The following is a 22608-nucleotide window of genomic DNA, read 5'->3' as shown; positions in this document are numbered from 1 at the left end:
ATTAATAGAAATCAATAATTGTCAATAACTTTCTATTATTAGAAAGTTATTGACAATGCTAATGTGTTATCATCTTATCAAAGGCATTAATTTTGAATTTCTCCACTTTCAAATAAAAATGTATCCAAAAATAAATGAAGAATAATCATTAAACAATAATAATAATTCAGATTGATTATTATAAGATATAAGATGAATAGTGTGTAATATTTGCAATATGCTGAAAAATACAATATATTGCCTTTGTTTTAGTATTTTTTTTTTTTAAATTTAGTTTTTATTGAAAATTTTTAGGTTTTAATGTTTAAAAAATTGAGAAAAAATAATCTTTTTAGGCAGATGATCTCAATCTATTGATAAAATCAAAAATATTCACTTAAATATTATTTATTTATACAATAATAATAGTCATGCAAATAATCTAAATATAAAATAATAAATGGACATTACAAATTAACAGATGTCATCTACTTGCAAATCAGCATTCATTTGCAAGAGACAAATTAACTTTTATCAGGAAATATAAAAAATTAATATCCCATTGGTACATTATATTTTAATATATTGAGATACAATATAATCATTGAATAAATATTTTTGTCATAATTTTTCTACATACAGTATTTTCATTTTTAGATAAATTTTAGTTAAACTAAATGATTTTCCCCCATATATGACGTCAGAAAATTCTTAATGCAAAAAAATATTTACAAAGGTCACCGAAAATCTCAAAAAAAAAAAAAAAAAAAAAAAAAAAATTATACACATTTTCAATGACAGAAACATTACTCTAAGAAAACGAGTGTACTGATAATATTTAGTGATACGTGAGACATTCGTCGTCTCCTCCTACATACATCAATGTTAAATATGTACATGTGAATACAACAATGGATGGGGAGGAAAGAAAATGATGATAAATTGCAGATTAAAAACAGTTTGTTCCAATGTACAAATTGTGGGCTTGGCTTTATAGTATTTTGTATATTGACAGCACTACCAGTTATCTCCAAGTTTTACTTATTCTTGTGTCTAAGAGCCAGTAACATCTGAAATAAATTGTTCCCTTGAAAAACTCCTTTGACACTCATTGTGCAATCACATACTGATAAATTATTTCCTGAATGCAGCACAGCTGACACCCTTTATGCAATGAAGATCTGCACATCTGTCAGTTTTAACAACAATACAACTGATGTTGAAACACCATATCTAGTCTGGCATGTCCAATTTTTGCCTCTTATCAATCGAGAGAAATAACGTCGGGAGTCGTACTGGATGCTTTCCTCCCACCAACGGCAGATGGTACAGTCGAGTATGGCACCTAACATAAACATAAAAATATATTACTCATACAATTAATTATACAAAGTTGACTTTGTTTATGATATTTTATTGCTTTTTTAAAAGATTTAATGACAAATAAACAAATTAAATTCCAGAAACTAGCTATATAATATGTACAATATTTGTAAATTACAAACTTGTTTAGTATATTGCTACAGTAATTTCCTTTTATTTTGTGAAAATAAGTTATTGTTTATACAAATCATTTTTTAGTGTTCTATCACCATCTTATATCATTATGCATATAAAAAAAATTCTTAGTTAATTTTGCATATTTTGAAGGTTTTGTTCTATAATTATATGTTAATTAATATAGCAATAATAAAATAGACCAATCTTTCTAGAACAGATACTCTAAACAGGGTTGGCATCAATCTTTTTTTGAGAACCAATCAATTTCAGAGGAGGTTCAAAACATGCCAAGAAGACAAATAGAGATAGGCAGTCAATATATATGTAATTTATAAATATTAATTCATTTCTTTTTTTGAAACACAACAAACTACTTGGTGATGAAAAGGAAATATTTTAGTAAGACAAGGTTTACAAACTCTAGCACTTTGAGCCTTACTGGGTTTCCTTCAAAAATACAAACTTCTTATAAAATGTGTTCAAAAAGATCCAGGAAGGGATCAAAAACTCAAAGTATGTTAGGAAATTTATTTAATAACATCACCCCAAGCTTCGTACACTTTATCAAAGATAAAAAATCCAAGATGAAATATATTTGTACAATAATTAAGACAGAATAATACTATAAATGTTTTTGAAGTCTTCTGAACGTCCATTCGCAATCACCAGAACACAATAAACACTAGTGGAGTCGACCTTTATACACTTTTGGTAAATATCCAGAAACTTTTAAACAATTTGCATACATACATGCAGAGAAGAGCCTGTAAAGAAAGGTTGACTCCACTAGCATTAATTATATTCTGGTGATTGCAAATGGACATTCAAAAGAATATAAAAATATTTTTTTGTATTCTGCTTTAATATTGTAAACTTTATTGATTCTGCCAATTCAGGAAAAATATAGAAACATCAGCTTGATTCATCTTGTATGAGTTCATTCTATTGAGTCAAACTGCTTTCCTTTTAAAGTTTTTTAATCTAAAGTTGGAAAAAAAGTCATTAGGAGATAGATTAAGTAAATATAATGGCTGTGAAAGAACAGCAAATCCATGTTTTGCCAGATAAGTAATTATTGCAATGGCTTAGTATTGCGATAGGACAACCAATTTTTCAAACTGTTTCATCAAATCACTTCATATATTGCTGTAAAATATTAAGATAAACATATTGATTATTTGTTTGACCTTCAGGAATAAATTCACAAAGTAACCATGTCAAAAAAAAATGTTATCAACAACCTCTTATTAAATCAAAACTGAATGAATGTAATTTTAACACTAGCCTTTGTCTTCAGTTGATATAAGTTAATCTCAAAATATTTTTGACCCTTTTAAAGCCATCTTCAATTTACATTCTTCAACAACAAATAACCAAACAAACCAGCAACCAATACATTGTGATAGGAATTCAAACATCTTTCTCAATATATTGGTTGCTGGTTTGTTCAGTTATTCATTGCAGAAGAATTTACACTGAAGATGGCCTTAAAAAGGTCAAAAAACACTTGGAAATTAACATATATCAACCAAAGATAAAGGTTAGCGTTAACATGTCAACAGTCTTAATGTTAGTGATGAGACCTACAATTCATTCAGTTTTGAATTGTTTATTTCACATGTAACATCCTGATTTTGATAAAGAGCTTTTTCTCTGAAAGTTTGTTTTGTCATGATTTACATTTCTGTTGAACTTATTCCCAAATTAAAGCAAAATTTTATGCAATTTCTTGGTTCTTCAAAACCTTCCATGAAGAATTTTTAAAAATTTTGTTACATGATTCTTTTTTTAAATTAAATTAAATACTATTACATGCAGTCATGAGATGGTAATCATAGAATTATCAAGAGCTAGCATGAAACTGGTCACATGTAAATTACAGAAAATTCTCTCTTTCATTTTTTTAACATGCCCATTCTTGGAACTTTCTGAACACACCTTGTAAATAAAAATAACATTCTTCTATTAATAGTTTCATAAATTCAATAATTTTTAAATCCTACTTTTGTTTGACATTTAATTTATTAAGGCCATACATTGGGGTTAACTCCCATTTAGCAATTCGAATAGAAAAATGTAATTGTGTTAATAAAATAGTATAGTTCCTCCTTAGTCTGTTGTATGAGAAAATGTGGTTTTTAAAAACCCATCATCTGAAAATCCTGGGCATGGACTTTTATTCTGCTATTGAACATATTCAAATAATTAACTGTTTCAGTCATTAGTATTGATAATCAATTATTTACCATGATTATCAATTACTTTGATTTGGTACACAGTACAAGATTAAGTTAAGATGCTTTAGGCTTTTTCTATCCACTTGTACAAACTTTAATTATCAGTTTTACATAAGAAAATAACAATTAGATTGTAAGAAAACTGTTTATATCTATTGAAATTAAAGTATTTTTTTCATAGTAGACTTCATCTGTATCTGTATATAATTTAATTCAAGTGTTTATTAGGTAAAAATATTTTTATATTAATAGAAAAGGTCAGCATGTAAAAATGGTTGGGAATTTTACATTTTGCTACTCTAGAACAGTTGTTCTCAGAAGGTATGCCATAACCTACTAGTATAATATAAAGTATAATAATAATAAACCGATCAATTGGTGGACCACGGCACACCAACTGAGAATCACTGCTCTAGAACAAACCAAAAAACGAAAAAAAAAAAAACATACAGTAATTATACTATCTTACTTATGTATATAATATGTATTAATTTTTATTTTGCTGTGTTTTAATTTTTCAAAGTATAAAAATATCACTTTTAATTATTGTTGACATTCTAAATGCATGAATGATTTCCTGATAAATATAGAGGGTGTCTGTAAATGTTCTTTCTGATTTCGAAAATTTATTACTTAGCAAGTCTGCAAGGCACAGCTATATATGAAATAAATACGAGCTAAAAGATAACTCAAAAAGTTTATTTACACACAGAAAGAAATTAGTCGAGTTCAACATGAGCACCATGACTAGTTCAAATGACATCATACTGATATTCAACCTCTCACCAAACATTATGCATGTCAGGATCAACTTTTGCACAGGAATCACTTATTCATTGTTTCAATTCTTTAATCTTTGTTGGCCGTGGTTGTAGATGCTGTCTTTAACAAATCCATAGAAAGAAATGCAGGAGCATCATGCCTGGGGACCTGGGAGGCCATGCTAAATCCAATATTGAGGTAGATTTGATCAACGTATGATCTAACATTGTGAAAGTGAGGTGGAGCCTTGTTTTACCGAAACACTTAAGTTCTGAATGTTCTCATCCAATTAAGGCTGCATAATATGTGGCTAGAGACTGAATATTGGTATGATGTCATTCGAGCTATTTGTGGTGCTCACATTGAACTTGATTTGTTTTCTTTGTGTAAATAAACTTTTTGAATTGACTTTCAGCTCATGCTTGTTTCATGTATGTACTGTACCTTGCAGACTTACTGAGTAATAAATTTTCAAAATTAAAAAAAATATTCACAGACACCATCTATTAAAGTGTAAGAAAATATCATCATTACAGCATGGAAATTTTAAAATGCCAAACATTTAATTTGGCAAAACAACACTTTTATTTCAAACAATATGACTGCAATGTTTGAGAAAATATAAATGCAAAAATAATCTCAACTAATTAAATGAACAAAAAAAAAAAAAAAAAAAAAAGTGAAATTTATCAGTTTATTCCACAAGAAAATAAATTAATAAAGGGCATTTGTTCATTCATCTCTACAAAAAGCTATCGTTTCATTAAATTTTACTTGAAATAAACATTATGATTGACTGTTTAGTTGCTGACTAATAAAAATACAGTAAACTCTTGTTAATTCGAATTTCAAGGACACAAGAAACATTTTAATTATCTGATGTTCAAATTATCAGAAAAGTCTAATGAAATAATAAAAAATTCAGGAAACAATACATTTAAAAAACACTGTACTGTTTTCTGTTGTATTGATTATAAGAACTGTAAATTGTTTTTACTAAATCTCTAAATTAATCATAAATTTTATTTAAACTTATTTTACCAAGTTTATTAAATTGCTGGAAACTCAAGGTTAAAATTCTAGAAATATTTCATTAGAGGTTAAAAGAGGAAGATGTATACAATAAAATGTGACTAACAAGGTCAACTAAGTCATTTGGTGAAGTCATCATCCTTATGTTTACATAATAATAATTTGTCATCATAATGCATTACAAATATAGCAACCAGATGTCCCTAATTTTGTGTGTTTTTAATATTTGATTGTAAAATCAATCTTTGAATGGAGCAAATTTATTAACACATCAATATATCACAAATCTATAAACCAATAAATAAATAAATTTTAAAAATAACTGAAGTTCAATCAGTTTTAGACCATACTTTCACTGATTCTAATAGGTCATAAATGATATGGTCCACTTATTACAAATAATTATTTATTGGATTAATTTAAAGTTTTAAGATCCTTTTAAATAATTCAAATAATGTAATGTTAATATATAACTAGGGGAAGTTATAGTATAACCCAGCAGTAGACATGCATAGATCTTGAACTGCATATGGCATGTAATGATAAAAATATTAATGATTCCAGTAACTGATAATGGCCAAGATGAAGATGCTACACGAGAATTTTGTCTACTTTTTAATTTAATATATTTGCATACAGGGACGATTATATCATTTTTAATAAAATCTGATGCAACTACAGTATTTCATTGTATGTTCTTTAAAAATTTTTAGCAAAAATCATATGAGGTGCACCAGGAATGAGAAACTTTACTGTACTAAAGTGCCATATGATAGTTTTTATGTAAGATTAGGCAGAAACACTAAAGACATTGGATTTTTTTGTACAATTTACATATCTATTTAAAATCCATTATTATGTAATTTGTAATAATTATTATGAAAAAATATTATGTAAGCAATAAACTTACATAATATTTTTTCATTTAAAAACTGTAGACGAAAACTTTAAGAAAAAATATTTGTTTTAGTGACAACTTTGAAGTTGAAACTTTTTGATCAATTTTTCAATATTTCAAATGATTAATAAAACTCATTAATTACAACTGGCAGTTCACACACATTGCTAAGTCTATCAATTTGTAAAGGAGATGCAAATACTATGGATAACTAATTTTGAAATCTTTCACTTGTAGCATTATAACTTTTGTTAAATGGACAGATGAATTTATGACAAATATGTTTATGGATCTCGATAGTATATGGACCATAGAAGTCGCAAAAGATAACAAGTTGCCTATGCCTGGGGTTATAATGTATTCTACTTAAGAGATAGTATTAGTTAAGAAATGGAGTTGATAATCTAATGGTTAAATCTGAATAATATGACTTTCTGAAAACAGTTTTTTTTAATAATTCTTTTACAGTTTTACTGCATATTTTATTTGCATTAATTTGTTATAATTAAATACAATTTAAAATTAATAATTAATTTTATACAACTTGGTAAAAATAGTAATAATATGAGCCAATTTTTATTATTAACAGGAATTCAAATTAAGGTAGGTTCGGATTAGCTAGAGTGTACTGTGCAATTTTGATTTCATTGTCAAAATCATCTGAGCAAGTATCTACAGCTTGTTTAATTGTAATCTGTCTACCAATTGCATGTGTTTAAATTTTTTAATATTACCTCAGGATTTTTTCAGTTATAATTCACCAACCACAAACTTGTCAAATATCCACTTATTGTTATTAAATAGATTAATTTTTTTCTTGCTACAATATGACATTTGACGGATCTGTCAAATTGTAAGCAGTTATAGGAAGAAGTAAATAATTTTATTCACTTGAAGTTATAACAAATGTCACCAAACTCATTTCAAAGCTCTCAAACATTTGCAACATATTGCTATTAAAAAACAAAAAAATATCCAATAAAAAATTCATTTTAAATAAATCTTCAAACTAAGTAATAATAAACCAACAAGTGCCGAAATAATCGGGCTAATATATGGCTATAATTAAATAATAAATACAAATGAATTTGGTATAGAGGTAAGCGTTAGGCGCTATCTCTTATCTAAATGAATAATTATAATTTTTAATAATTTAATAAATAATTTAGAACATTCTGGAAGAAAATAACTGACCCGGGGCGGGGCTTGAACCTGCAGCCTCCGCTTGCTGTGCGGTGCGCTACCAATTAATAATAACCAAGTAATAATGAGTGTTTAGAAATATTCTCTCTCATATTTTGTTAACTGAAAGAGAACACACAGAATTTCATACTGTTGAATTCTTGTAAATTCTCTTCACATTTTCTTCTTAAAACTAGTCCTTTAAGGATGAATAGAACTGTTCAAAACTGTTTGGAGTTTGTGAGTTATTTCTAAGTGTTTCAATTCACTAGTTACATTCATAGTGATTTTAATTTATAACTTAAATCATTTTTAAAATTTGATTAGCATTGTCAAATGAATAATTTTGAAAAAAGAATATTTTAATTAAATGAACTTATTAGAGAAGTTTTGTTGAGTATTTGAAGTACAGCTTGTTTTTTAAAATGATGTTTATAAAACACTGATGTGCAAATAAAGTTATAAAAACATGCTAACTTGGATAAACTTGGATCAGTGGCAGAACTACAATGGTAAAAAGTGGTTTGATCCATTAGGACAGGGACCTGAATGTGTCAAGCAAAAGCCTATGACCCATTCAAACACATGGATCAAAACAACTGTTTTGATCATGGGTTTGACAAAGTTTTTTATTGATAACTTTTAAAACTATAAAAGAAACATTCCCAAAAAAGGCTACAACATGTAACATATAAATAATATTTTAAAAAGAACATCTTTAAATTCTGTCCTTTCTCACATCTTAAGAATCAATACACAGTCACGCAGTTTACATATAGAGGTGAAGAGCCTCTAAAAAATCAACTCTGCTTTACTACTTTGCTAATTCCTAAGATGTGAGAAAGAACAATGCAAAGACATTCTTTCCTAAAAATTTTTCATAAGTATAAAACCTTAAGCAAAAAATTCAAGGTCAAATATAATTAAATAATAAATTTGAATTTTCTCTTTTAACACTTTTTGGTTTATGTAATATTACTTTTAAACAGTCTGCAGCTTTTCAGAGAAGCTGATCCCTGTATATGCAGCAGTTTGTAAACTGCCTTGGTTCCAATTATTAGGAAACTATAGCACATTTAGTGTCCTACATACTATCCTACAGTAAGCAGCTCTCATCAGATTGTAGGCACATTGCCTGATAAAACAACTTTAATATAGCTGGATATGCAAACCAATAATAAAGAATTCATTTGAAATTGATTATGTCATTGTCTTGCTTATCCAGATGTATTAAAGCCTCTTTATGGGCAACATGACCCATGACCTCTGGTTTGTACATTTATTTCAAAGTTAAATGCACACTGTGGCAGATAGATGCTTTAGTGCTGTTTGGGTTACATAACAAATTTTATGTTACACGAATATATAAAAAAAACAGCAAAACAATACTCCCTCTGTTTTCAACAAAATATTGCTTTTGAGTTATTTTTGGCCACATAAACCATATATTTAAGTGCTTAATTTTCCTCATTATACGGCAATTCAATACCATGGCTTAAGGATAAGGCCTGCTTTCAGTATTGAGAGACATATTACATATAGTTCTTATTTTTTAGTCTGTAGAAGCTAAAGTAGGAGACAAATATGAAATATAAAAATATGAGCATGGAAGTGGGCATCAAACAGAAGAAGAAGAAATGAATTAAGACTTAGCAGATGCTAAACTAGCAAAAATGACACAACTCAACCTTCATCTTAACTCCAAATGACATGTCTTGGTTTAACCTCACAGTTACTATCATTTCACTTTGGTCAACATTTCAATCAGATACTTGAAAATGCAGAATAGTTTAGAACCTAGCCAAGCTTATGATTGTTCAAAATTACTTTATATACTATTGTCCAGTTTTCCAATTTATGCTCTTATTCTTGTGCTCTTATTCTATACTATAATTGATACTGTGGGAAAGCAATTGTATGGTCATACAATTGCTTTCCCACAGTGTCAATTATAGTATCTGCAAGACCCTCATTTTCAAAACTTTTAAGTTATATCCAAATTAATTATTTAAAACGATGGAGTCAGATTATTTATCAAATTCTTATGTAATTGTATTGTAGAGAAATACACAAAAAATCAATTTTTCTTTCTGTTCTGACTTACGGAGGGCAGATAACTTTAAAACTCTAAAACATTATATAAACTTATTTATATAAATTATATATTTGAACTGTACTGAAGAGGCCTGTTTGGCAAAATGCATTTAGGAAATTTATTGATGTAACAAAGTGTTTTCTCTGCATTTGGGTTAGCCTTTAACTTTTATTTCATTATTTATATAGTGTTTTAGAGTTTTATAGTTATCTGCCCTCTGTAAGTCAGAATAGAAAGAAAAATTGGTTTTTTGTGTATTTCTCTACAATACAATTATGTAAGACTTTTAAGTTAATTGATTAATTTAGTAGTTATCTACATTGGCTGTTCTGTCAATAGAATATAAATGGGCATGGCATTAGATAAGTTACATCTGAAATTTTAAAATAGTTTGCATTTGCAAAAGCTACAAAAAACTCATTTTAAGCTTGCCTTATTGTTATTTTATGATGTTAATTACTGAAGATTGCAAGAATTCTACATTTGAATATTTTAAGAGACTTATTTATCACTTTTAATTTTTAAAATAATACTCCTACACCCTGTAGTAATGTAAAATAATGTAGTAATATAAAGATTCATATTAATAAATGTAAAGTTGTATCAGTCTCTTGCAAACTCCTTTTCTCAGTCAAGGTCTATAGGCCTTTTCTGGAAGATGTTCTGTTCTTTGCGGCAAGGGTAAGTTGGGAGGGAAAAGAGCCCACATTGCAATTTTGAATCATGACCGAAAATGAAGTTGTTCTGCCACTGCTTTAGAATATAAAAAAGTCAGATATAAATGCTTGAAGCACAGACTGCTCTCTTTTTTCTGAAACATTATATCTAAATTATATTACATACAGACTTTTGCTATTAGTATTTCAAAACTTCTGAATTCAAGTGCCGTATTGCTGATTTATTTGATGAATCCTTATTGGGCATTGTTCATAAAAATGATTTGAGATCTTTTTTAAAATATTGCTCAATTATGCACACACACTGTTCTGTTGTCAGGATAATTTTATCTGGAAAAGACAAATAATAATCTATAAAACAAATTATTAATATGTTTGAAGATTCTTCTATTCCACATTCTTGACTTGAAAATGCCTTAAATGATAAATAATGGTGAAAATACTCAAAAGTTAAACACACAAATAATATATTACTAAAATATTGTTTAAAATTTAATTTAGTAAGTTTTTTGAGTTCCTATTTAATAATTTCATTAATATAATATCTATAAGTCTATCAATGATTTTCCTTTAGCACTTACCCTGCTGGTTCTGTTGACCTAGTTTCTTTGCTGTATGCTGGCTGATTTAAACAGTTTTACTGTATTTTCAACTGAGAATAATAAATAATTGACTAAAGCTAGATGAAAAGTGAAAGCAGTTTTTGATTTGAAAGACATTTATCTATATATTCTTCAATTTTGATGTATGTGGGCTTTATTTTTATGTCTTGTGCTCTAATGTTATTTGGACATTTTAATTTTTTTCATTTTATCTCTATCTTTAGAGATAGAGATAAAATGAAAAAAATTTTAAAAAATGCAATAATGCTCTTAACATTTGTCTTTTTAACTAACAAATGTATAGTACATTGTTGAATTTATTTTTAATAATGAAGTACTGTATCAATATCATTAGTAGACTAGGCTCTAACTCTAGCTGTTTTTTGCAATTGCAATGATTTATCAAATGTGGATAAGATGGAATTAACACTGTCAGAAATATAAGAATGTGACTCTTGCACTGAGAATATGTAAAAAGTATATACATTACACACTATATATAAATTATATCGGTTTAAAAATAATAATGAAACTACATGGCTTATTTGTACTTTTTTGATTTTCAGTTGAGCCTAAAACATAATTGCTTTGCTTTCACCATATGAATCAATATAATTGTCACTATATTTGTTCATTTCTTCATTAATAAATTCAAACAATTCCTGTTCAGTATATTTATGCACCATATCTTAACTTACAAGGATACTACATCTAGTTTGTAGAAGATGTAGGTGCTTGCTTGTATCATACTAATGCCTGAAGTGATGGTGGATTTAGCGACAACGGACGAGAGTTGTCCCTCGTCTGTTGTCGTTAAATCTACCATCACTTAGGCATTGGTATATCTTAACTTAACTCACATATACAAAATAAAACAACTTAAAATTCGCTTGTGAAATATGGCGACAAAACTCCGAATCGAACAATGCATGTGGTTCCAAGAAATAACTTTTATTTCAAATTTCTAAAGAAATGGTGCTGACTGTTAATACACAAAAACACAAAATTCGTTTATTGATTCCTGAAGACGTAATGTTACATTTTAAAGCTAGAAATAACGTGATAGATTGAAAAATGTGATATTACATTTGCCTTTTTTTTTACCAAAGAATTTGTAAAATATAATATTATGTTTCTAGCAGGATAAGTGTTAAAAACAAAAGAAACAAAAATTATATTAAAATATTGTATATATTTTTTCAAGTTTTTATGTTCTAATTTTATAACTTTATATTGTTTTAACTCTATATGACTTAAAAGCATATCATGGAAAAATAAAAAAAAAAAAAGCTAATTATGTTATAATTTTGAAAAATATGAATTTTGTATTCATTTAGGCAAGTATAGTCTAAAAAATAATCAAACATAAACCTGGGAATAACAAAACAGAATTTTATTTGAAAAAATTGTTTTTATTGAGAAACCAAATTTGATAATAGGTAAAAATTTCACTGTTTCTGAAAGAAGATTAAACTTTATTTAAGTAGTTTTCAAAGTACACAATATTCTGAATAAAGAACATCTTAAAATTCAAATGTAAAAACAGCTTATTTCTTCATATTCTTTTGAAATGACACTGTTATTTTCTCAAACTAACTCTAATATGTTATGTTAGTATGTAAACCTGCAAACACTCACCTCTGTACAACAACATTGTAATGACTTTCTATCTTTCTGATGGGTATGAGAGCAGAATAAATTTGTAAAATTTGTAGAAAACATGAAAATAACAGATACTTTCTGTGATATCTACGAATTAGTTGGAAAAATTTGCCAAGCAGAAAATGATTGCAAAAGAAAAATCATCAAGATATAATTTCAAAGAGTTTATGTCTCATCTATTATCTATGTTTTTAGCATGAGAGAATTGGTTATATATAATACATTATTGTAAGAAAGAACAATTCAATAGCTATTGATATTAGAAATGACCAAAATAACTTAGGATCTTCCTAAAGTACCATTGTTTTGTTTTCTCATGTAAGAATCTTGGCAGAGATCACTATGTTTCAAAGGAAAATTAGCATGATAAAATTTCCTTGAATGCAAAGTTACATACAATTATATATGTACGAAAATTGCATCAATGAAAATCAAATAAATTTTACATACACATTTGCATATTTTAAATGACAAACATTAATTTGTTTGCTAAATGACTTATCTCTATATTAAAGCTGAGAATTTCTGATTTACTGTTAAGCAATAAAGTTATAGATATAACTTTATTTTTCATTTAAAATAATTTTTATAAGAATAATCAAGAAGTAAATACAAAGAAATATTGATGGATATTTGACAGTTTGTGGTATTGGTTATAAAAACTGCTGTTCAATCTAAGATAATATCAAAGAAAATTATGAAATGTTTATAATTTTATTATTTTTAATAGTATTATTTCTAATACAGCTATTTATTCATTTTTTTTTTACTTTTGGTAAATTGTTTAATCATGTCAATTGATTAAAAAATTGTTTAATCAATTTAATTCAAATCATTCAGTTATAAAAAAGAACAGTAACAAAAATAAAGAAGTCAGATTTATCAATTTACAAGTTTTTGAAGTAATTTTGTGGCTTCAACTTTCGAACATAAAAAAAAAACCATTTAAATTAATAAATATAACTTTTACTAAAGAAAGAAAAGACAAATAAGACTCTCTACAACCAATAACCAATGTGAAGTACAGCTAAACAATAAATAACAAACATTTTCATAATCCCTTCTAGGTTCTTCCTCAGGTTTTCTTAATTCTAAATAAGCTGGCTCTTCCAAAATCATTCTAGAATATAAAATCGATAGTAGTGTTCAATCTTATTTAGAGATGACAAGCAAAATGCTTGCGCATAAATTCCCGTTATTCAAACTCTTCATCTTTCTGTTCGATTTTATATTCTTGAATGATTTTGGAAGATCCAGCTTATTTAGAATTAAGAAAACCCGAGGAAGAACTCAGAAGGGGTTATGAAAATGTTTGCTATTTATTGCTTAGCTTACTTTGCACCAATTATTGGCTGTAGAGTGTCTTATTTTATCATTATTACGGTATGCAGATACGAAAAGATCAGATTTATTAATTTCAATACTTTCAAAATACTTTGATTTTATAGATTAAAAGTTGTTTATAATATAGCATTCAAGAAGAAATTTTAACAATTAAATAAATTTATAATTTAAATGATTAATTTGGAATCACCCGAAAAGATTAGCTTAAATAAAACTTGAATTTACATATTAAATAAATATGTTATAATGATTGGATAATATAATTAATATGAATTAGATTTTACATGTAGCGTACATGTTTTTGTGTGTAAAACCTGCAACAACATATACCCCATACATGACATACCACAAACAAAATATATAATAAATTTTCTGCTTTTGACTTTTTCCAAATAATTTTTAGAAGTCATGCTGCAAACAATAACCTTTGAACCTTTGTATTTATCTTTAATTTTACTCATTTTCTTAATATAATATATTTATAAAATATGTATTTTTAAATGATAAACAAGATTACATTCTATTTGTAAAATGATTAATGACAAGGATGGAGAAATTTATAAGTTACTATTGAATTTTTCTAAACAATTTACCAATTGAATACAACAGAGAGGGGGAGAAATCAGAAAATAAAGTTAGAGTATAAGATGAACAAAAGGCATTTAAAATCAAAAAATAAATATAGATTTTAAATTACTTGGATTTTAAAAGAAATAATAAGTTATAATAAAAGATTTAACATATATTCAAAGTTATGGTAAAAAGTTATTGGAATAAAATTAAGATGATTTTAAAATAGAAAATGTTTGTTTCCTTTTGTTGAAGAATTAACAAGTGAAATCCACAAAACAATGATGAAAATGTGATTAATTAAACAATTAATGAATGTTTTGTATTAATTTACATAAAAAATGTACAAAAATTTTACTCTATTACAGAAACAAGAGATTTTTTAATTTAAAAATTTTGATATCAATTTATACAGTAAACTATTCAACAAACATACTTATAAAAAAAATCTTAAATTTATTTCAATTTTCAATTAATAATACCATTTTTCATGCAATAAATCTAGGATCTTGATTATCCGAAAAAGAATATTTGAGAAAGATTTTGGATAATCAAGATCTTTTTATGACTCAGTACAATTATTACTATCATTATTGTAATTATCTAATAAAATTAGAGATAACATTACCTCTCTATCTGTTTCTGTAGATTGGAGAAGTGAAAATAAATCAAAATCTGCAAAAAATAAAAACAACAATGTACTTAGATTTTTGTTAATAGCAGTTACTGAGCATTAATCATTAAATAAATGTTATTCTTTTTATTTATATTATTATTATTATTATTTAAAAAAAATTTACATATACAAAGTCTCATTTATATGCAACAAAGAAATATTTTAGAATATCAATAGTTATGAATATTTCAAGTAAAATTTAAATAAATTGCTTTGGGTGGAAAGAAATTTTTTATATATGAGAATCACATAACAACTAGCAGAAATCCACCAAAACCAGAAATTCAAAATAAGAGATAGGACAATGGGTTGTTCTAATAGTTAAAAAAAGAAAAAAAATTAATTGCCAGATAAAGCTCAGTATCTGACATGTTTTCCCTGCAGACTTAACATTGCCTGTTTGCCACTCTGTCACAACCAAACCACTGCACCTTCTCTAGTTGCATCGAATATATATACAAAGCTGGTTCTTGGTATGTAGTACGATAACAGACGACTAGATGTCAATATTTAAAATTTTTATTTTATAGACTGTTATATTGTTTTGTAATATTTTGTGCGATACGGGCTGCACAATATACTAATGTGGACCGCAGGTTGCCCATCCCTGATCTACAGGGCAAGAGCTTTAATTTGATACCTGAATCATGTTTATTTCCTTAGCCATTCTCTCAAATGAAGCTGGACAGTATTTAAGGCTTACCAAATTCATATATTATATTATATTATTTAAATTTTTTAACAGACTATTTCATTAACACACCACTTTAGTCATGATACAATGGTAAATCAAAAAATCTGTCAATAATGCATTTCCACTTAATAACATTTTTTCTTTTCATTTGAAAATTCATTTAAAAAAAACAGTGCAAGTTTCATTGAATAAGATATATTATCATATTAAATGTTCTGAGACATACCTTAGAACTAAGAGGTTTTTTTAAAGTAATTGAAAATAACATGTATGAACAAAGAAAGTATATAATTTAATTTTTAAAAATTTATATGTTAATCTATAAAATAAGAAAATTTTAAAATTTAGAAGTTAAGATTTTAAAATGTATTAAAAAAATAAACTTTTAAAATATTTCTGTTAGCTACACACAAATTGCTATGAGCTTTGCTTATGAAAGACAACTTTTCATTAAAGAATTTTGTTTTTCTGATTAATTAATTAAAATATATTGGCACAAAATAAATTTGGTTTAATTTCTTTTTTCCTTAATTACATACAATTAAAAGTTTATTTCTAATTTGTTTATATTAAATTATATACAGTAAATATTTTATATCATATGTTTTCCTTCTTACAAGAAATAATTGAACTACTTGGAATATTCTGTAAATATGTAATTATCTAATAAACTGTTTTCTTATAAGATGTATCTTCAATCTTTTGTAATCTTTTCCAATTCAATCACTTCAATGAAATGAGAAAAATATACTTTTTAGCAATGTACAGTAAGACCCCGCTTAACGCAGGAGATGTGTTCCTAGACGACAAAGTGCTAAACGAAACAGCGTTAAATGAGGTCATTTTAACATAGAGTAAATAGGGATAGGAAACACGTGACCAAAAATAAACAAATTTTACTTTAATTTTAAGTTATTTTTATATTAATTTGCATAATAATATATGTTAAGTAACACACAAACATATGCACAGAGAAAAGTAAAGTTCATTTTTTGTGACGAAAGTCCTGACTATTCTAAAATTCTTGTTTTTTGCAATAAAGTCATGAAGTCTCATTTATTGCTTTTTTTCTTTCTGTAAGCAAATGTCGGTAGCAGAAAGATCAAATCCAAAATGCCTCGTTTCACTTTTGCATTCCTTTCAAAATCTGGATCATTCTCTACAGTTTGATCAACAATTTCGGTTATCGTTACCAAACTCTTATTAAGGAAATCTGTAGAGAAATATTTTGGGTCCTTCATTTTCAGAATCTCTATTTTCCATTTCTACATGAATTCCTTGTTCTGCGCCAGTTTTTGAAAGTCGTCGTTGGTTAGACTCTCACAAGAATCTGCAGTGACTCCTCAATATCCTGCTTGTCTACATCTCTTAGTCCTGCTGTATTGATTAGGTTGAGTTTGGTCAACTTAACAATACAGCGACAGGCTCTTTTTGTAAGAGAATTCTTGGATACCTTTATCCATAACTTCTTCCACACTTCGTTCGTGCATTTATCAGTTAATTCTTGCCAAGTGAAGTTAATATTGCCTATGGCACCCATGATATTATATTTTTTCCAAATTTGCACCAAACAAACATAAATTTAAAGAAAGTACATCTTTTTGCCACTTTCTTCTGATTGGTTCGTGTTCGTAAATAATCTTATTATATACAAATCAATGAAATGCCGCGATAATTGAAATCGGTGTAAACTTTGAGCTTTTTTAGGCTTCGAGCAGACCGTATTATATCGAATCAGCGTTAAGCGGGTCTTACTGTATATGTTAAACTCAATGATTGAAAATGCTTGAGAAAAAATGATCAGAACACATTGTGGCTTTACAGAAATATTCAAAATTTGAACAATAGCTACAATACTATTTATGAACAAAGGAAAAAAATTAATGTTAGTATACTTGAAGGATTCCAGGTTTATTTAATAATATTAAATGTTTTTTGGAACCAGACCATCTCATCTTGAACCCAAGATGGGTATGATTAAAGCAATCTTAATGTCTATAGGACAACCTCCATACACATTTCATTCATTTTTCAGAATACTTCTGAACAGTTTTTAAATAAACAAATTCTATTTCAGTTTGGAAAGTTCTGAACAGTTGGCAAAAGGAAATTAATTACTTTAGTTATATTAAAAACAAAGAAAAAGTCAGTCTGTTTTAGGCTTTATGCAGGTGATCATTTTGCATAATAGTTAATTCAGCCTTGTGTATGAATCATAAAATTAAAATTATAAAACAATTAGAAATTATTATTTTAAAGATATTTCTCAATATTTCATAATTTTAATCTTACAATTTACAACATTAATTTGTGTTTTTCTAGCATTTGTGTTAAATATTTGGATTTTCATTTATTTTGTTTCTTCTAAGTATGATTTCTATAGCATCAGAATTCTTTTTTGACATTTCCCTAAAGATGAATGAAGGAGGTTTAGAGTATTCATTTATTGTAACAGTACACTTATTTCATTAAAGCATTTTTTAATAGTCACAAATTTTTACTGAAAATACCTCACCTAAGTACAATTACAACTATATCCCTACAGATGGAATTCCCAGATGTCTTCACTGTCTTTCCAAATGCAAACAATACTAATAATAAAATCATGTTATGAACTTAACTAGAATTAAAATTTAACTTTCAATTAAAAGACCAAATAATAGAGAGAGAAAGAGAGAGAATAGTAACGCTTATGATATACTCTGATCTGAGGATAGAAATTCTAATTCAAGTTAAAATATCATCTCATAGTAGTAGTTCATAGTAATCAGAAAATGACAATGTAAATTTAGAAAACAGAATGACATATGCAGAAAATATAAATGAAAAATTATTTTATTGCATAAAACATTTTAAAATAGTTTTAAATTAAATTTTTTTTTGTAATGCATAAAAGTATGCTATATTTATTTATGAATATACAAGTAAACTAACTAAATAAATAATTTCAGTTAATTAATTTTTGATAAAGAAATTACTTCAATCTTTTTAGGAATCTTAAAACCTTAGTTATAGATTCTTAGCAAAATATATACTGTATTTCTCAATCATCGAAGTGTATAATAGCATTGATTACACTCAAACCTGTTTTTGTGCGGTCTTTTTTTGTACGATTTTTTATCTGTGCGGTTAATAATAACTTCCTTTAGTTTCGCCATGATTGTTTTGTAGTTCTGACGAATCTGATAGTTATAAATATTGCAGTAGAAAGCTTTATGAGTTTAAATCTCGCTCTTTCTGGTCTCAAGAAATTCGTCGTTTCAGTCGGAGACAGATATTCCCGGCTGGGGGAAAAGTTCGACGTGTTGGAATGTCGGTGTTGTCGACCAAACGTAAAAGTTTGCCAGAAATGACATCAACGTTGATGCCACGTCGGTTGCGTTTTCCACTCTTGGAAAAATAAAAAATCGCACAAAAACAGTTTTGAGTGTATTTTCTACATGAGACTTTTTTTATGTGGTCCCTATTCACCGCATAAAAACAATTACTTTTTAATTGTGTTGCGAAAACTTTTTTTTTATAGCTACTCATGAAGTTTTGTGCAATTTTTTTTAAATGTGTTTTCTTTTATGCGGTCCCTATCCACCGCACAAAAACAGGTTTGAGCGTATATAATATTCAAATGTTATTAAAATGGAAAACTTTCACTCATCTCAGATATTGAGTAATTCCTCTATAGTTAATGGTATAAAAATTATAATTTTTTAAAAAATGATGTAAGGTTTAAGTAATTTTTGTTTTTATATTGAATTGTAGGTACTATAGTATGTACAATTCATAACTAAAAAACTTGATGAAGACCGGAAGTTTTACGGTCGAAAGAGTTTGTTTATAATTAAATATTTTACTGGTGACATGAAGGTTGTTAGGAGTCTAGTATAACTAAAAAATTAAAGAAAAAAAATTCAATAAAAAATGCTAAGATTTTTTTCACTTCTACTAAAAAATATTAATTAGTACAGGGTTCCTACTCAAATTTTTGTTTAAAATTCATGACTTTCCGTGAATAACTTTGTAGAAACTCCCTTACAATATGGCATATTGACAAAATAAAAGCATTTGACTTATGCATATATAGTATTGCTTCTCCAACTTTTTAGTTAGTTATTTTTTCTAATTAAGTTATATATTTTTTATAATTGCCTAATTATTAAAACTAAATATAAAATGTTTTATTAAATCAAAGTAGGTTATTCTATTATTAATTTACAACCATAAATCTACATGGCTTTGAAAAAAGGAAAAAAGGAATTTATTATTCATTAACAAATCCTGTATAATCCATGTACAAAAGAATATATTTATTAAATTTAGCTCTTAATTGAGGCAGAGTGTTAGCAAAGCCTCTTCTATGGGGCTTACAGAATTGTGTTCATTGTCAAAATTTATTTGATTGATTTTGATTAAACTTTGCTATTTTCCATTACTACAGCGAGAAATACAAAAATGTAATTAAAAATTGAAAAAAATCAAATTGTTTTGTTATTGCAATCAAAATTATTAAAATGAAAAATAATAAATAATATCATTTAAATTAAAATTATTTATTATTTTCTGTACTCTAAATTTTTGAAGAAATTTTGGGTCCTGAAAATATTCTGCCCCCCTTTTCAAAAGTTGTATTGCACCATATTACTTCTTGCTGCCCTGCAGACGGCTACACTTAGTCAAGAACATTTAAGCAAAAAATCAACAGGGCAGCCAAGATGGCAAATTTCCCAACCTTCCATGACTTTTTCTGAACACTAATGAAAATCCCTGACTTTCCAGGTGTGTTGCAAGTATTAAATAGTAGCTCAAATATCAAACTTTTTTATTTCAATATAAGTATTATAACAACAAAAAATACACATGCACAAAACATTAATATTTACAACTAAAATAAAGAAAGAAAATAAAATAAAATGAAATTAATTTCTTATAAATCATTTAATGCAGTCAATTTAGTTCAATTATCTTTTAACATCTACCGATGTGTTTAATTACAAAACAGTTTTTATTAAATTTTATATTTTTTAGGTATTTAATACATTTTAATATAAAAACAAAATAATTCTTACTTGGGTAATTAAACAGAGGAGGTGCAGTTGATATATAATCAGAAAATGAAGATGTTGCTTGTGGGTAATAGGATGGTGCACCCGAATTGATGACTGGAATATTAGAATATAAAGAACTACTGGGCATTGATGGAGTTGGTGTTGATGTTGCTACTGGACCAGTGTTCAAATTCAAGCTATAAAAAATGCAATTAATGACAGACGATTACGTAATTGTTATAATATATTGAAGAACAGATAAAATCAAAAAAATATGAATGTAACAAATGAAAACACTAAATGCTGTCATGTTTGTTTCAAATAAATTGGTATCAATATCTAAATTAAAATGAATAAGACTCCACAAGAATAAATATAATGAGGAAATTGCTTTAATGGAGCATAAAACAAATTACCATTGAGAACTTTTGGAACTTTTGTCTCCAAAGTGAAGGCCCTAAGTATATCCTATTGTTGATGGATAATGATCCAAAAAATATACCCTGTAATTGTAATTTATTTGTGTGTTTTGTGTTCCTTTGAAGCAATTTTTTCATTATATCTACATTAAGACAAAAATTATAAATTCTTAATGTTGAGTGTTTTTATTAGTTTCTTATTTTATCCAAGAAAATGACAAAATTCTACACTTTCTGAAAGATGATTTCTCTCGGATTTGAAACTTAATTTGGAAATCTGGATTAAAAACATATATTATAAACAACTTTTTTTTTATAGTACTTAATTCATTATTTGATGCTGACAATGTTTTTTCACATATAGATATTCAATAAAACCTTAATTTATATTCTTAACAAGATCCAACAACAAGACGATGTTAACATGAAAATAAAATAATTAAATAAAAATTCATTGCTGTAATTATTGTCTCCAAGCTATGCCCCCTGGAAAACTTTCTGCAGATGCCCATGTCCCTGCATATCAGTTTTTCTATTATTTTTTCATTTTACTTTGTAAAGAAATTAATATGGATAATTTTTGATAATAAGCATTTATAAATAAATATATGTATCCACAATGTATTTTATAAATTTTATTTTTTACCACAATCTAAAAAATTACAATACAGGTACTCCTCACTTTATGACCTATCTGCTTAACGACCAATTGAGTTTTGATCTGCAATTCGAGGAATCCCCTTTCTCAGCTTGAGTGTCAGTCAGTGGCGAATGGTGACATGCACACTAAGCGTACTATAATAGGCTAATAGCATACTATAATAGTCGTTTTATGAATAAATTTGAAGTTTGTTGCATAATTTGTATAATTTTACAATGATCCTATATTCCCGGCACAAGCTCCTTGCTTATCGACCAATTCACTTAACGATGTAGTTGTCGGAATGAAACTCAGTCGTAAAGTGAGGAGTACCTGTAGTTTTTAATAAGTCTGAAATTTATGATTAACTTCATAGTCTCTGAAATGTATCTGTTGTGTAAATTGAGCAGCATTTATGATTTTTAAATATAATTTTCAATTAGAAAAATTTTCTGTAAAATTTTTATAAAATTCAACAAAACCAACATTTTTAGATTCTAAAATATCAGAGATTTTTGATCTAATGGAATATTAGACCAATAACAACCCACACTAAAACTTTCTTTTGAATTAGCTGATCAAAATACTTTTAATTTAAAT

At 26.9% G+C, this 22608-nt stretch overlaps 1 protein-coding gene across 2 annotated transcripts in view; it reads right to left on the bottom strand.

The window, feature by feature from the left end:
* Positions 1–371: 371 nt before the first annotated feature.
* Su(var)2-10 (E3 SUMO-protein ligase Su(var)2-10) overlaps positions 372–22608 on the bottom strand; it is a 138207-nt gene continuing 115970 nt past the window's right edge. For both annotated transcript variants that reach the window (XM_067280637.1, XM_067280638.1), the window contains exons 12-14: positions 20971–21146; positions 15169–15215; positions 372–1324 (exon numbers count right to left, since the gene is read on the bottom strand). In XM_067280637.1, the coding sequence (XP_067136738.1) occupies positions 1244–1324; positions 15169–15215; positions 20971–21146 (304 nt within the window). In that variant the 3' untranslated portion in view covers positions 372–1243. The remainder of the gene's footprint in view (positions 1325–15168; positions 15216–20970; positions 21147–22608) is intronic.

This window comes from Centruroides vittatus, unplaced genomic scaffold (genome assembly GCF_030686945.1).
Source record: "Centruroides vittatus isolate TY-2023 unplaced genomic scaffold, ASM3068694v2 contig_888, whole genome shotgun sequence".
Lineage (NCBI taxonomy): Eukaryota > Metazoa > Arthropoda > Arachnida > Scorpiones > Buthidae > Centruroides > Centruroides vittatus.
This window is presented reverse-complemented; position numbering and strand designations above follow the sequence as displayed.